The following is a 15,886-nucleotide window of genomic DNA, read 5'->3' on the forward strand; positions in this document are numbered from 1 at the left end:
TGAATACTTTGTATTCCTCCTGATTTCCCTTACCAAATGCATTAGCAAAGACTAATATCGTACCCCGATAGTTCTTTGCTCAACAATGTCTAGACTCTGTAACAGTCTGACTGCTTGTTCATTTTATTCTTTTTGGTTTATACCAAATGCCAGATAATTAGCAAAGACTAACACCTTATCCCCATAGTTCTCTGCTCATCAATGCCTAGACTCTGTATCAGTCTGAATGCTTGTTCATTTTCTGAATGCTTGTTCATTTTATTCTTCATGGTTTTAGTTTACCATACCAAATGCACAATTAGCAAAGACTGACACCTTACCTCCATAGTTCTCTGCTCATCGATGCCTAGACTCTGCATCAGTCTGAGTGCTTGTTCATTGTATTCCCCTACTTGGTTTGTGATACCGACAGTGCTTGTAGTTGAAGAGCTTGTAGGCAAAGGAGGAGGGCCTCCATCCATATGCATCCACTTGTGATTCTTGATTTGTTCTACTGAGTATCGCTTAGCAGGGTCTAATACCAACATGCGTCGGATTAGATGCTCACATTCTGTTCAAAATAATCATTTTGATTACATTAATGTACTCCAGTTTTATACATTACAAATTATGAACAATCATCAGTTCTGTCATTTTTCTTTGCTCAAAGGTCAGTTTGCTTTCAATACAGACAAGCTATCATGAATGACTCAACATTGGCCCGCCACAAGTCACAACCGAGAGAAAATGTCTACTTTGACTAATTAATCACTATTTTGCAGAAGATATTCTTGTTAGGAGCTAAGGTTAAAACATTTCAGAGATAGATCATTTTGAGCAATTTGAATGGGATATGAGACTGAAATATATGCTTTTAAGGGTGAAATTGTGTCAATTTATATTAAATATCAACCACAAATGATCATAGCATTTGTCTCTAGGTCCAGGGACTCTCCAGGAAAAAAAAATCAATTTTTTCAAAAACCTCAATTAAATTACATATATTTGCTTGCTGCTTGCTAAATTTCAAACTTGCTGATCACTATAGCTATAAGTTTTCTGTAAGCTTTCTTTAAGTGTGTCCTCCCATGAGGTTGACACTGAGATGACAAGAATGATATGGCATGTTGGTGGCATCATTGCAACATATGTGGGAAATGAGGGTAGCTATAGAAGATGTGTATAAATGTAATCATTCTGTACTCCCATTACTGGAATTTTAGCCTACATGTATATGCAAATAAGCTCATCAATATTCATATACTTGCAAATAATAAATACTAAACAGCACCAAAACTTATCATATGAGTTTCAGTGAAAGGGTGACAAAAATTGTGTTGGACACTAAACTTTATAGTCTATAGTGTACCTACACTTAACATACATTCTCGATCACCCTACTATAGTACAATGTAAGTTTATCACACATCATTTTAGTTTCAAGTGGTTTTACAGTTTAACAGAGTATTGCAGTGGTGACACAAATCTACCATTGTATATGAAAATTGTCAAGAACATTAAATGGCAAAATCAAAATGATTTTGTTGCCAAGCAACTCCTATTTGCTTGATTATGTCACATGACACTTACCTGTAGACATAAAGTAAGGTATACGAAACCTCCCAGCTAATACCCGTTCTTTCAGCTGCGGTAGTGTATTGGCATCAAATGGCAATGCTCCACACACTAAGACATATAGTACTACACCAAGACTCTGTAAAAAGAACCAAAATTGTACATGGTATTGGTAAGCAGAGTTTTATAATATCACATTATTTATATAAAACCCCTCAAAACATTTAACTACACTCATCAATCACCACCTGCGCTTCTTGGTAAAGGGTGTCATCAATTGACATGAACCATATTGGACCCTTTCTGTAAAATTGGTAACCATGACAAAATTGAGGCAAAAACAACAATATTTGGTGGTCAAAATCACCAAAAACTTTTTAGAAATAGATCAACTAATAATGGAAGTGCCACTATAAATTAGCATGAGGGATTTTGTATGAAAATGTTGGCACTTTAAGGCTAATTCATAAATTGACCAATAACATAAATTTAATTAAATGGTGGATGATTTATTTATAGGGACTTTTGTGACTTATCTAATATCTAAATCTGTTGTTAACATTAAGCTTAAATTGTATACAAGGAACATTGCCTGTACAACTTCTTTCTGCAACTCCCTGCTCCGATTTGAGAGTTTTTCAGAGAAAATTTGCTTGAAATAAACGCCCCTTTCAAAAAATTGTACGCCCCATGGCATCTAAGTTTTATAGCCTAAGCATTTGTAAATGTGTTTTTTTTTCACTAGGCATTTAAAAAAGAATAGCGATCCTACCCTCATAATCTGAATATAAAAGAGCCTTTGAATTGTGTAAAAGGAGCTGGGAGAAAACCAGGTAGAAATGACAATTTGCATGACAAAAAACTACCCTGGAGGCCCCTGGGATGAAAATAATTAATTCTAAAGCAACCTCCGACACTTGTAGTTGTACTTTATGTCACTGATTTAAATCCATACCGGGTACATTTTAATTGCGCTTTGCTCAATTAATATTTACCACTCCTGGGACTTTTATAAAGTCAAAGTGTATCAATCATTATAATCAAATGATGCGGTCTCTGTGATAATGATAATTTCTATGGATAAGGATTACCTATGAAATTACATGTAGCTGATGAGCTATGAAATCACATCGTCGGCAGAGTGCAACACTATCGTAAGTGGAGTAGAATGTAATAGCTGCCTTTTGTAAAATACCTATTGTTTGCAGCACAATCCCTCATCATGCTCATTGTAAAGTGTTGATGTTCTGTATACTTTCCTGATGGCCACTAAGCTAACCCCAAGATATCACCTTTAAATGTAGTTGGGTGTTTTTTCTAGTGTTATTCATGGTTAAAAGTAAGTACATTTACTGAAATGTTGCAAATGGCAGCTATTGCATTCCACTGCACTTACGATAGTGTTGCACTCTGCCGACGACATGATTCCCACATCATCATCTTCATTACCATCATTACCATAATCATCATTGTTGTGATTATCATCATCATCATCATTACCATAACCTTATTTCATCATCATCATTCCCATATCAACATAATCATCATTACATCATCATCAACATCATCATTGACATCATCAACATAGTTGTCGTCGCTATTGCCTGTCATTGTACCCATTATCATCACTGCCACCATAACAGTCATTGCATCATTATCAATGTCAGTAACAGCAGCAATCACTTAAAACTTGCAGAGCATATAAATTACGGGGAAATAAATATGACCAAAGGGTCCTATCTTAAGCAGCCAGAAATTTCAGACATCCACGTAAAAATCTATCTCAGAATTATTTTGTAGCAGGTTTTGTAAATATATGTGAAGACATGGGATATGCCTTGCTACCCTTCAAATGCCCTTAAAATGATTGACGTCATGCCGTGCATATTATGCGTCATGACAAAACTAGTCTCTAATAGGGAGAAAAGAACAAGAAAAGAAAATCCCTGATGTCTTGATAAGAGAACCTGCACTAACTATTCCCCATATCAACGCTCCTCAAAGACATCCAACGATTGCATCCAGGCATGCTTCAATTGAAACCAAATTGAAAGAAAATACAACATCTGAAGTGCATTTGGCAGTTGTGCTTGTTTTTCCTGCACAAATTAAGCAATAATAATAGCTTCTCCATTGGTTGAATAAGCTTTATTATTGTGAGAGGTAATTGTGAAACCCTGCCCACTTACGTCAGTACTGGCTATTCTGTTTTGACCACTTGAACAAGGGAAAGCAGAGGAATAATGACATGTTGCCAGCAGCACCATACTATTTTAGTTCCACGTCATCTCTTAGCATTCAGTAATGTGAATAATATCTTGACTGTGTCTATCCAAGAGGTACCACACTGCCAGCCACAAAAATACATTCTTGAGCAGCTTTGATTATTTCAGTTTCCCAATTGCTAAAATATAATTAGTATGCTTTCAGAGACCTATTCACAAAAATGGGTTACAGAAACGGGTACACACATTGATCCTTAAACAAGTCCCTGATCCAATGACCCCATTTTGATGCACCCGGTGATCCATTTTTAAATTGCTCCAAACAAATTTGAAAATCATTTATCACCTTTTTTATTTTTTAAATTGTTAAAATTAACAATTTGTGTAAAATTAGTTTAAGCTCTTGTTCATCACCCACAACTCTCAAAGTTGCACCCATCGCCATTTTCTCACCAATTGACCCCTTTGGTTTCAAATCTCTCACTAAACCCTCTTAAGTTTCATATTGCAATCCATGCAGACCTAAAAAGAATACTCCCTAACTTGGGGGGGGGGCACTTAACACAAATGACCATACGGGATGGGGTATTGGGTATGCTCCCCGGAAAGACCTCTGTTTTTGGACTGCGCAGCTCTGAAAGACCCCTGGATTTTACCAACATAGAGCTGTGAAAGAACCCTGATTTTGACAATTTCAGCTCTAAAAGACCATTCCTCATCACAATTTTTTTCTCTAGAAGATGAAAAATAATATTTGTTTCTCTTTCCCCTCATTTTTTTACATTTAAATATTTAATGGAGGTAAAAAAAACCCTGATGGGGTCAGGGCCCTCTTCATTAACCCACAATATACTTCTGTGGGCAGAAGTAGTATACTTGGTTGGTTGGACAACTTAGTCCACCCATGCAATAATCTTGCTAGTCAATCTTGCTAATGGATTGAGGGGGCTGCATTTTTCTACTTCAAAAAAAAATCTCATTTTGTATTGATTAATTAATTACATGTCAGCTTGTCTGATTTAATTTAATTTAGCTAGCAGAAAAGCATGAACAGTCAACCTTCAATTTGAATTTTTTTTTTTTTTTTAAGAGTGTCAAATTTATCCAAACCTCTGTCGAGGTAGAAATGCAAAATGCTTTGACGTATTTCAAATCGGAAACTACTATCACATCAGGGACTAAAGGGTGTTAAATATTTATCAGGATTGCCAAGATCAATTGACATATAATCCTAACCATTTATTACTGCACTACATACGTGAGTACATACGTACATAGGTTTCACATCTCAAAACAGGTATTTGCGCGGGGCTGTGATGAGTTTAATTGTATTGCACTATCATCCTATTGATCCGTGCATCTACACCAAGAGCACACATTTACATCATGGTATATTTAACCTATCTTGGTCAACCAACGTCCGATATGATTTAATTTTACTTTCAAGCATAATTTGTTCTCTCACCTACACACAAACAAACACCACATACGTAGTGAATTTTTGCCATTGTTAAAATTTTATTTCTAAATAGGATTAGCAATATCGTATAGCCAACATGTTTGCTTCATTTTATGACAAAATTCGAGTCACTCATGTCAAATAAATGCCAAATACCTATAGTGTGAGTTTAGATGCTCCCATCATTAAGTCCCCATACTTGTGAAAACAAAGACGCAACAAACATTTGATGAAATGATATAGTTTTTCAAGACGAGGTGGCATGACTGGACATTGACGCAATCGGAAGATACTAGTCTCTTCCTCAGCCCTTCTATTGTCACATTCCTTCCCTATAGCTAGTTGTGGTATAACCATGTTACAGGGGTAGGGATGGTACAGCCATGGACAAATTCTTGCTGATAGACAGACTAGTATGGGAGTAGTGAAGCTAGCTCGTGCACGCGGCAAGCGGAAGTAGGTTGCATGTGTGCATTGCAACTGATGGCAACTTTGCTCTTTTGAATTTGTTTTGCATGGCCTACCTGGTATTCCATGTTGTTTGCAAGCATCCTATAATATTCAGACATTCCAAAAATTAAAATAAATTGTATTCAATGACACACATTTAACAGATGTTTATTTGCCAAATTCAAATGAACTCAAGACAAGAGTTGGCATTTTGCTTTTTCAGATAACAAGATAAGAACAAAAACATGACGCATGCACTGATCATAGATTTTAACTTGTAGGGTAGTACATGTGTTTAAATTTAGCAGTGATTTATGAAAATATCTTCATATTAGCGTGACAAACATGTGTTAATTTGCATATTTGAAATTGACCAGATAGCACGTTATGGTACTAACTATAGATTCTTCAAATATCTTGCAAATCATTGGATCAAAGCGATATATATATTTTATAGATATATTATATGTGATAAAATTAGCTTCATTTGCAGGGCATTATTTCACAAGAATTCTGTTTCCAATGACAGGGCAATGTATATATACTGCCGCACATGGATCAATTCTTTACCAGAATAGCCTTAGATCAAGACTTGCACCTTTAAATACTGAGTAAGTTTCTAAATGGTTTTATCAATTAAGACTGCAAGTGCCAAGTATGCTAGCACAGATTTGTCAACAAGTCTACATGCTGAATGGTATGCTATGCTTATGCAAAGGCTGTTTCATTGGCGTCATTCTATCAGCTTTGTGCGAATTGCTAGACTCCGTCAAAGCCTCTGCTTCCTATTAGTCTTGGGTCAATATCCCATGCAAGCTTACAAACTAATTCAGCAATTTAACTATTGCAAAGAACAAACATTGCTTTCAGAAAAGTGCCATTAATTGCCTACAATTTACATCAATGAATTTAATAAGAGAACAGGATGACAGCATTTTACAGTTTAAATATAAGTTCAGGTGTATCTGACAACGCGGGCGGTTGAATATTGACAGCAGTGAAAAGAAACTGGACAGATTATAATAAATGTGTTTCAAGTCCACCATGATACTATTTTAGATATTTTAAAGTGTCTGGGCAATATGCAAGACTGTGGTTTAAAATGTCTGAAAATCACGGCTGAATGTGTTCATACAATATGCAGCATACTATGTCAGAGTAACACGCAACCTTTTGAGCGCAGATTGATGAATGTGTGTAGGAGTGTGTGCATAATGCTCACCTGTATCTAACAGATTCAAATATTCAAATATTCAATTGAATCTATGTAGAAATCAACATAATGTGGTGGCGTCACCCGGGACGTCACATGGGTGTGATTTAACTTGCTATTTATGCATTTTAGTAATTCTTAATTCTTATTTCAAAATATCCATTTAATATCTATTATTAAAAATTTAATAATGTAGGAATGGTACCACTTTACAAAAGCATATCAAAATACCCTTTATTCAGGTCTAACTGGTCAATAAAATTGCAATTACAATATTACAAACAAACAGTATTGACATGGGAAAAATACTTTTTTTGATTCCCATAAACTAAGCCGACCGATACTGTTTAAAAAATGCCGCCACTTATTTTATTTTCCTAATTTAAGGGAAAAATCAATTTCCAAACACAGAAGATTTTTTATATTTCTTCTTTTTTTGTATTTCATCTAAATTTCTCAACTAATCATATTTTGTGCAATTGTGTCATTTCATTATATAAAACAGAATTTTAATTGTAAAATTGGAGAGCAGAGAACAATAAAATACAAGAAATTTTGAAAGCATTGTAAAAACTCTGTTACCAAGTATGCTAGGGATGTATTAAGTGTTTCGGCAATAGTACAATTGATTTTATACTGCGAAAGTAACATTTTAAAATGTCCTTCTTTGGCCCGATTGTGTGGATTGTGTTACTAAAAATAACCAAAAATCAATGCTAATTTTTCTAGATTCAGTAGTGATTCAATGCAGTTCAATACAATGCCCATTATAAATATGTAATACTTTATATAATGTAATTTAAGGTCACAAGTGGGTCGACAGCTTTTTGACAACTCTTTCCATGAAGAGTACTCCAGAAAAATGAAAATAAGGCAGTTTTGAACCCCATGTCTCAATTACTTATATATGCTGGCACGATTAATGGGTAACAGCAAAAAGTAAAACAAGGGCGGTTCTCAAACCACAAAGCTGGACCCTGAGGCTTTCACAGTTTGTAAAAAAAGTTTAAATTTGGTTTTAAAATTTAAAAAAAAAATCTTGATTTTTCTTAGCTGGGATCATGAGAAATAGAGTAAAGTGTGCATAAATTATGCAAATTACCAATTTACGGTGAAAATCTAATCGGGTGCACAACCAGTAGACATCTTCCTTTCCACCAGATTCCGCTACCGTACGCCAATCAGATCTGGAGATAATTTGTCTCCAAGGCTGAATTTATCACATTTTCACAATTTTGTACGTAGAAGATTTCTGCATAAATTATGCAAATTACCAACTAAATTTAAACTTTTTCCCAAAAACTAATCAGGTGATCAGCAAATGTGTACAGTTCCTCCCACTAGTTTTCGCTACCATACTCCTGACGGATCTTGAGATAATATGTTAACAAGCTCGACTATCAATTTATGATGATTTCTGCATAAATTATGCAAATTAGCTATTTAAATCTGGGCATATTTTCACCAAAAAACATATGGGTCTTCACATTTTAATGCAAGTTCTAAAACGTTGACGAAAATTGGTATTATTAGATGTATCAATTATCTTCTGCCCCAATCTTCTCTTATCATGCTTGGCAAAGTTTGTCTCATTTTAATCAATGTACCATTGTTTGGATTAATAGCCCTAAAGCATGTTTAGCAACTCTCCAAATTCATCAGAATAAGCTAGCCACTATGATGACGTTGGTCTTTACTTGGAAAAAGATGGGATATTGCTATGTACTTTTTTATTTTCAAATATCTCAATAATTTCACACCTATTTATCTTTAACCAAATTTTATTTTTACTTACTTTATTACTTTCACTCATAGCCAACAAGATATCAATGTAGTTCATTTTAAGTAGAACTGGCTCAAAATACATCAGATTTCCCACCTACAACTTACACAACATTCTGCAATATCATAATATTGTGATAATTGCATCCTAAATGCCCTAAAAAAATAAAAAAATAAATCTTCCATACATGTAAAATGAATGATCAGGCATTTGAGATGTGTGATTGTTACTTGATTTAATACTAAGATGAAAAGAAAGTTTAATAGGTCTATTTAAAGCACCCAATGAGTTTCAGGTAAGCATCCCACAGATACCAAATGTATTTTTAACAATCTCTTAGTACATGCTGCACCGCTCGCCTCATCATTGACAAGCACCAGTAAACTAGAATTGCAAATTATTTATCACAAAGATATTAAATCTTCCAATTTCTCCTTGCATTTTTCACTTGGGGATTCATAGTTCCACATATGGGAAAGAAGTTCAACCGAATGCAGGTGTTTATTAGCACTTAAAATGTTTTGAATATCACATCACAATAGATATCATAAAGGATTGAAATCATTTTTTACAAAACCCATGACATTTAGGAGACTGAAATAAAAATGAATGTAATTGAGTTTAATTACATTGTATAATAGATTGCTGGCTCCAATGAAGTCATAGATACCCATGTATTCCAGCCTCGCCTTCTACAATTGTGTGGGTTGAAGTCACTTGAGATAGAAACCCTCTGTTACCATGGCAACAAATCCATCTTGCAAGTCACCATCATCAGTTTTATTATTTTTCAAAGCCTTTCTTCAAGACAACAAGTGGAACTTGTACAATGTACACACATCTTTGAACCATATAACAATAGAAATAGAATTGTAATCTTATTTATACTTTTATATTGCAATTCTGACAATGGCAAAAAAAAAAAAAAATATGAACAGGGAAAACAAAACGAAGGCAATTTGATCAAATTCCAAACGGCTCTTGCTATATAAGCAGTTATATTTTATGTAAAGAATCCCAGGGTATGAATCATACATAGTGAACCTGTCTGCCTGGATGGGTTATGAATGTACCTACGTCAGTCAGTCACTCTGAAGTCATATGGGTTGCTGTCCACCAACCTAGCTATGTATATACCTAGCCAAACCTAGAACCTTTTGTTGCTATGGCAATCAGTTTCTGGGCACAATACAAGCATGAAAGATGACAAATGATTGTGGCTGTGTAACTAGCTGGCTTTGGGCTACATGTATATCAGCCGTTCATATCCAAATGATTGTTCAATACAGCATAATTGTTTGAGCCGCTTTCAATTTAACTTATATACCATTTCTTGAACATGGTTACGATATAATATGTGTATTTGTGAAATTCTAAAATAAAATTGCCAGTAAATTGCTAAATACTTTCATTAGGATATGTATGCGAAATGGTTTGTGCTAAAATCTTATGGCCTATTTGGGCATGTGAATGTAATTAAAATTTTTTGATTAATTAAACTTAAGTGTACTGGCTATTAATATAGCAATCCCTATTTCAAATCTGCTGCATGTCATCCAACATGACCAAAACTAAGGTGGTGCAATAATCATGTCACCCCAGGGTGGTGAATTATAGGGGGGGGGGAGCAAAGATTTTTGGCAGGCCAAAAGAGGGGGGTAAGCATTTTTGGCAGGTCAAAGGGGGACAAGCAATTTTGGCAGGTCGAAGGGGAGGGTAAGCAATTTTGGCACAGATATTTTGGGCACCTTTTATATATAACGCCCTAAAAAGGTGTAGGAAAACGTTAGGAACACACTTTAGGAACACATTCAAATATGCAAAATGTCTTGCTCACTGCGCTCGCATTATATGATAAGACAAATTAAGGTTCAAATTCAGGTTCCCAAAAATCTTGCATGGAAAGGGGGGAGGGGACAAAGATGTTTTTGTACATCAAAGGGGGGGCAAAGATTTTTGGCATGGCCAAAGGGGGGAACAAGCGATTTTGGCAGACCATTTTGAGAATGTTTAGCTGCTACCTCCAACATAGGAGTGTTTACGCATAAGTTCCAGGCATGACAAATTTTACGCGCTCACATGTAACGCGTAACCTTGCATTCGCGTATACGATACAGGACTGTAGATTCATCACCTGTTAACAAAGCTTGGCTCCTGTACAAAGGTATAGGAAGAGTTGTTGAAAATATGAAAGAACATATTATTGGGAAGATAAGATATTTGTAAGGAGTCTAAAGTCATCAACAACATTATTGAGAAAATCACACAAATGGATTTTCCATCAAAGAAATGACGCATCATCATAACTACTGAAGTTGTTATGATTAGAACTTCAGGTTTTTGGTTATTCTAGAGACAAAATACATAACTTCCCCCCAAAAAGGTAGGTTTGACCACAGTGAAAATGGGTAGAAAAATCTGTGTCTTTGTTTTTGCTTTATGATTTTCACATGGGTAAATTCTCCCTAATTATGATGTACAATGTAGTTGGATTCCTTAGATCATTTTCTTGAACTTGTCATTATTATATATATCAATCAATCTTTATTCATTAAAAAACACAAAGAATGGAAACACAAAATCCAGGACATAGTTTGGGAAGACACAAACCCATGCAGGGTAAACATCAAAAACACACTAAGTATAATTAAACACAATTCATCAAATAAAGAAGAAAAAATAGAAAACCTGAAAGCCTGGGAATTAAGGGCATGGATGAGGCAGAAGAAAGGGAAATCCTCAAGAGGAGGAGCTCAGCATTTAAACAATATAATGTTACACGATCTGCTCCATGGGGGCCAAAGGCGGCATTGAGTAACTATATAAATTTTTACCTTGTCAGATTATCATATACTGAAAACACCAAAGGTTTAGCATACTTGGTTCTAAAGTTATGAGATTTTGTGATGTGTATTTTCTTATGTATTTTATTGTTTTTTACTCCATACTTTTGCCTTTATCTCAGTTTCAAATTTGCCACCTTTGGCCCCCATGGACCAGATTGTGTTACATATAAATTCCCACCAAAAGCAACCTTCCTGAATCCTGAATACAAAATGTTGACTTAATTACTTGATAGATATTGACCACAAATTGGTCAGTGTAGTGATGAGACATATGACATAGTATGCAGGTCATAGGACTACAGGTACGTGATAAAGCCGTCCCCATCTATTTATCAATATGATCAAATTAGTGTAAATAATTGGTGTACCAAGGCATCAATGCATATTGAAAAAGCTAGATAATAAAAATATGTACATGTTTGATTTGAGTACAAGTCATACCGATATTGGCAGGATTATGTGGATTGTAATGTATATCACACAGCATAGTTCTTGGCAATGAGTATTATCATCATTACTAATGAAAGCAAATTATTATTATTATTTTGAGTAGTTTCTTCTGTAATGTTTATAAATCAATATCGCCAATTTATATTGCCATGACCTGAATACAAAAATGATTATATAATAGGCACGGTACGCAGCCTATTACATCATATGTGGGATGAGACTTCATACAGTCATCTGCAGGCATGGCAGGTTCCCGGGCAAGATAAGACTTCATCGTGGTGTCATTCGCTATATTTTCCTGTTTTCTTTTAAATAGTAATTCTTCCTGCTGCTTCTTTATGTTGTCACAATACAATTGTAGCGCATCTGTATTTCTCCATCTAGAGACATGTATGATACATTAACTACATGTACTTGACTGGGGTCCGTTCAACTTCATCAATACTGAGCTGTTTTTTGCCAAATTTTCAAAAATACCTTATGAAAATTTTAATGACTTATCCTTCACTTTTACACAATTTATACACTTTTTTCTACACTTTTGCTGGGATCACTGAATGGGCCTTTAAGTACCAAAATCATGGATGTATAACAGATCCATTGTAAGGGCTCATCCTGGAAACAGGCTATGACAGGGGTTAAAGGAGTATCACCTCATTTTTAAGCTCCTTTGACAATTCATCATAAAAAGTTCTTCTAATGGCACCATTAGATAGAGATAGAGCTAGATCTATATAAATCTTCTGGGAGAGATTTCCAGAAGACTTGCATAAGGAATGAGGTTAACAGTGTGAGGCTAGCATTCAAACCTACAGCAGGTATTTTGCAGCTTGCATATTTCAGGGAAGCAAGTAGGTTTATGATGAAATACTTAACATTGTGATATTCCAGTTGAAATCCATACACACCCCTTGTGGAAGTCATAAATTAATCTTTCACACAGGGAGTGTGAATTTCAAATGGGGTAACCTGAATGTCTTCCATAGGGGGTGTATGGATTTCAACTGGAATAGCCCATAAATTTGTCAAAATCTAGTCTGAAGTTACAACGTACAGTAACAACTGCATAAATTATTCTTTTAAAAATGTTGTACATGTAAGAATGCCAAGAATCTCACAATTTGGCAATCGTCATTGTGTTACAACCTACCAGTGCTCAATAAAATATATGTTACACTTGAACTTGACCCATTATACATATGAATTATATATTGGCCTTTTAATTATGCTCACAGAATTACCAAGCTTCCAACATGTCTAAAAAGGTGAAAAACAATCATCCTAAATTTGGTAAGAGATATATTTCAGTGTATAGGCGTAACAGGCATGTAAACAGCTGCTGGCAGATGCAATAAGAGTTGCCACTCAAAAATAATGCGCTATGCCTGTATGCCCCATCATAACTAAGTATATTTGAGGTTCCTTAGGTGCTTTCACATACAAGTTCCTGATATCTATATAAATTCAATCTATTTTTTCAATACTTGTGTACACAGAAATATTTTCAATACCTGTACACATAAATGGTTGATCAAATTATGCATCCTCTCTATTGCAAAAAAAAACCCATCTGGGAAATTGCAAGTTAATTTTCTTTATAAAGCTGAATTTCTTTCTCACACAGTTCATTAGTAAGTTTTTTTCATTACTTTAAGGTGGCTTGCCGATCAATTGTCATAGCATTGTTTGAAAACATAAAATGGCAGTAATCAGCGTTTTTCAGATTGCTAATTTTCTTGTCCACAACATGTAATCTTGCCAATTCATGATGCAGATCCCTGTTGCCATGACAACAAGGTATTTTTATCCCAGCTTTAACAGCAACCCAAGTCATGTGTGAAAGAAACTGGCTATCGATTGTTATCTTCCCATACAAACCCTGCAAAGTGTTGTAGGTTGGATTTCAGCAGGTAGCAAAACCAATAATTGCATAATTTGTATTGAGGACAAAAATCACTGCATCATTAAAATGATGTGAAAATGATGTAATGACAAATATAACACACCCATTACTTTCATTTGCTGTAAAATACTTTTTTAACACCCAAATTAATCAATTTAAGCATTTCTACCAGTTTGGCCATTTTTAACTATTTCGGGTTTTTTTAAAAATAAAATTGGTAATTCTCAACTTCCTAATATTGATAGATACAAAAAGGAATATATTTGCCCATTTTTATTTTCGTGCTACTTGTTTGTATATCAAATGGAGTGTAAAAATTTTCATTTTTACAGTTTGGGTTAATTGTGAAATAAAGTACTCCCAAAATTGAGCAGTTCAACAGTATCACTGCTTGGAGGTTTAGGGGATGGCTAGAGCAACATGTCAGAAGAGGCAGGCAATGGATGGATGACATCAGAGGATAAGGTAGTGTTACGTGGAAGAGGACAGCGCATGACAAATTGAAATGGATCAAGAGGCCTTCCTCCTGCAGTGGAATGAAATAGGCTACAATCAAGGATAAAAATGAGGTTCATGATTATACATGCACATGTGTGTTAAGTGCCACTTATTTGTTTTCATGCACATAATCAACAACAACAAAATATTTTTTTCACCTAATGAAATATCAAGTTCCTTGAAGAATTTTAGGGCACCAATGCTGCAGCAGCTACATGTATGTACAATGAAAGACAACTGGCGAGCATGAGCAATGAACCTGTACAGATTTGAGTACATACCCAGATATCGAGCTGTGGTCCATCATATTTGTGCCCTTCAAACACCTCAGGAGCTGCATATGGAGGACTTCCGCACCACGTGGAGAGTTGCTCGCCAGGAGTGAAGTAATTACTGAAACCAAAGTCAGCAATTTTGATGTTCATGTTGTTATCTAGTAATAGATTCTCTGCCTGAAATGAAAGAAAACAAAACTGGCTTTTAACATCAACAGTAACTAAAACTGATATTAATCAACAGCAATACCTTGAATATCTTAACCTCCGTCAAAGCTAGACTGAAGGTGGCAAAGTTTTAAACAAAGAGAGCAAGGGATAATATTGAAGAAAGGAAAAGGAAACAAAGAAAGAATGAAAAAGGAAAGCCTGGAAGATCAAAGAGGATTACTCATTATCTATACATTTCTTATTTATTTTATTTACTTACAATAGCACACAGGATCAAATCCTAACAAGCAAGCACTATTGTGTGATTTCATGTGAATTATGGGAAAATAAAATATCTTGTATCTTGTATCTATTGTACTTCTTTGAATTTTATACAAGAACAATGGTCTGTGAGGCAAATATTCAATCACATTTATTATTTTCAAGATAAAACAACAAAATAAATTACTTTAAAAAAATTGTACCATCAATTTAGATGTGTCACATACCATTAGTAGAGGTGTACTATTATTGTCATCTCTTTAAAAAAAGTGAGATATGTGATGTGTTAAGAATGTCTGGTTAATAGTATAGTGGGTAAGTGAAACAAATTGCTTCCTTAATAGAACAGCCTTGGACACTGACAGTTCTGAGAACAACTCTAAGGTGGAATCACTCATTTCAATGTTTTTAGTACAACAAGGATAAATCACAGCAACTCAAGCATAGCTCATAGACAGTCTTTTCTACAGTTTGATTCAAGCATGCATACACGAACAGATATACAGTTTTGTCCCCTTGCAAAGAGATTTTAAGGTACCTATAATTTCCTTGCACATTATTATACATGTTAAAGGCCAAAAAAAGTGTATGTTTGACCTCAATCGATCGACCTTAATTTTGAAACAAAAAATGGAAAAAAGTTTTTAAATGTACAAAAGAATACCGACCCTAATTTCTGAAAATCAAGAAACTCTTTTTTTCCCAGTCTAGATTTTTACACAAAAAGTATCACTTGAAACCGGTTTTAACATGTAAATTGTGATACGATCAAGCAAAATTAGTCAGAACTCGGCAATC

General features: G+C 34.8%; 1 protein-coding gene across 1 annotated transcript in view; it reads right to left on the reverse strand.

Moving 5' to 3' along the window:
* The window catches only part of LOC140155048 (serine/threonine-protein kinase SIK1-like), a 43,125-nt gene that overhangs the window by 10,744 nt on the left and 16,495 nt on the right, over nucleotides 1-15,886 (reverse strand). Inside the window, 3 exon segments of the mRNA XM_072177731.1 lie at nucleotides 321-550; nucleotides 1,570-1,693; nucleotides 14,663-14,833. Coding sequence (XP_072033832.1) covers nucleotides 321-550; nucleotides 1,570-1,693; nucleotides 14,663-14,833 — 525 coding nt within the window.

This window comes from Amphiura filiformis, chromosome 6, assembly GCF_039555335.1.
Source record: "Amphiura filiformis chromosome 6, Afil_fr2py, whole genome shotgun sequence".
Lineage (NCBI taxonomy): Eukaryota > Metazoa > Echinodermata > Ophiuroidea > Amphilepidida > Amphiuridae > Amphiura > Amphiura filiformis.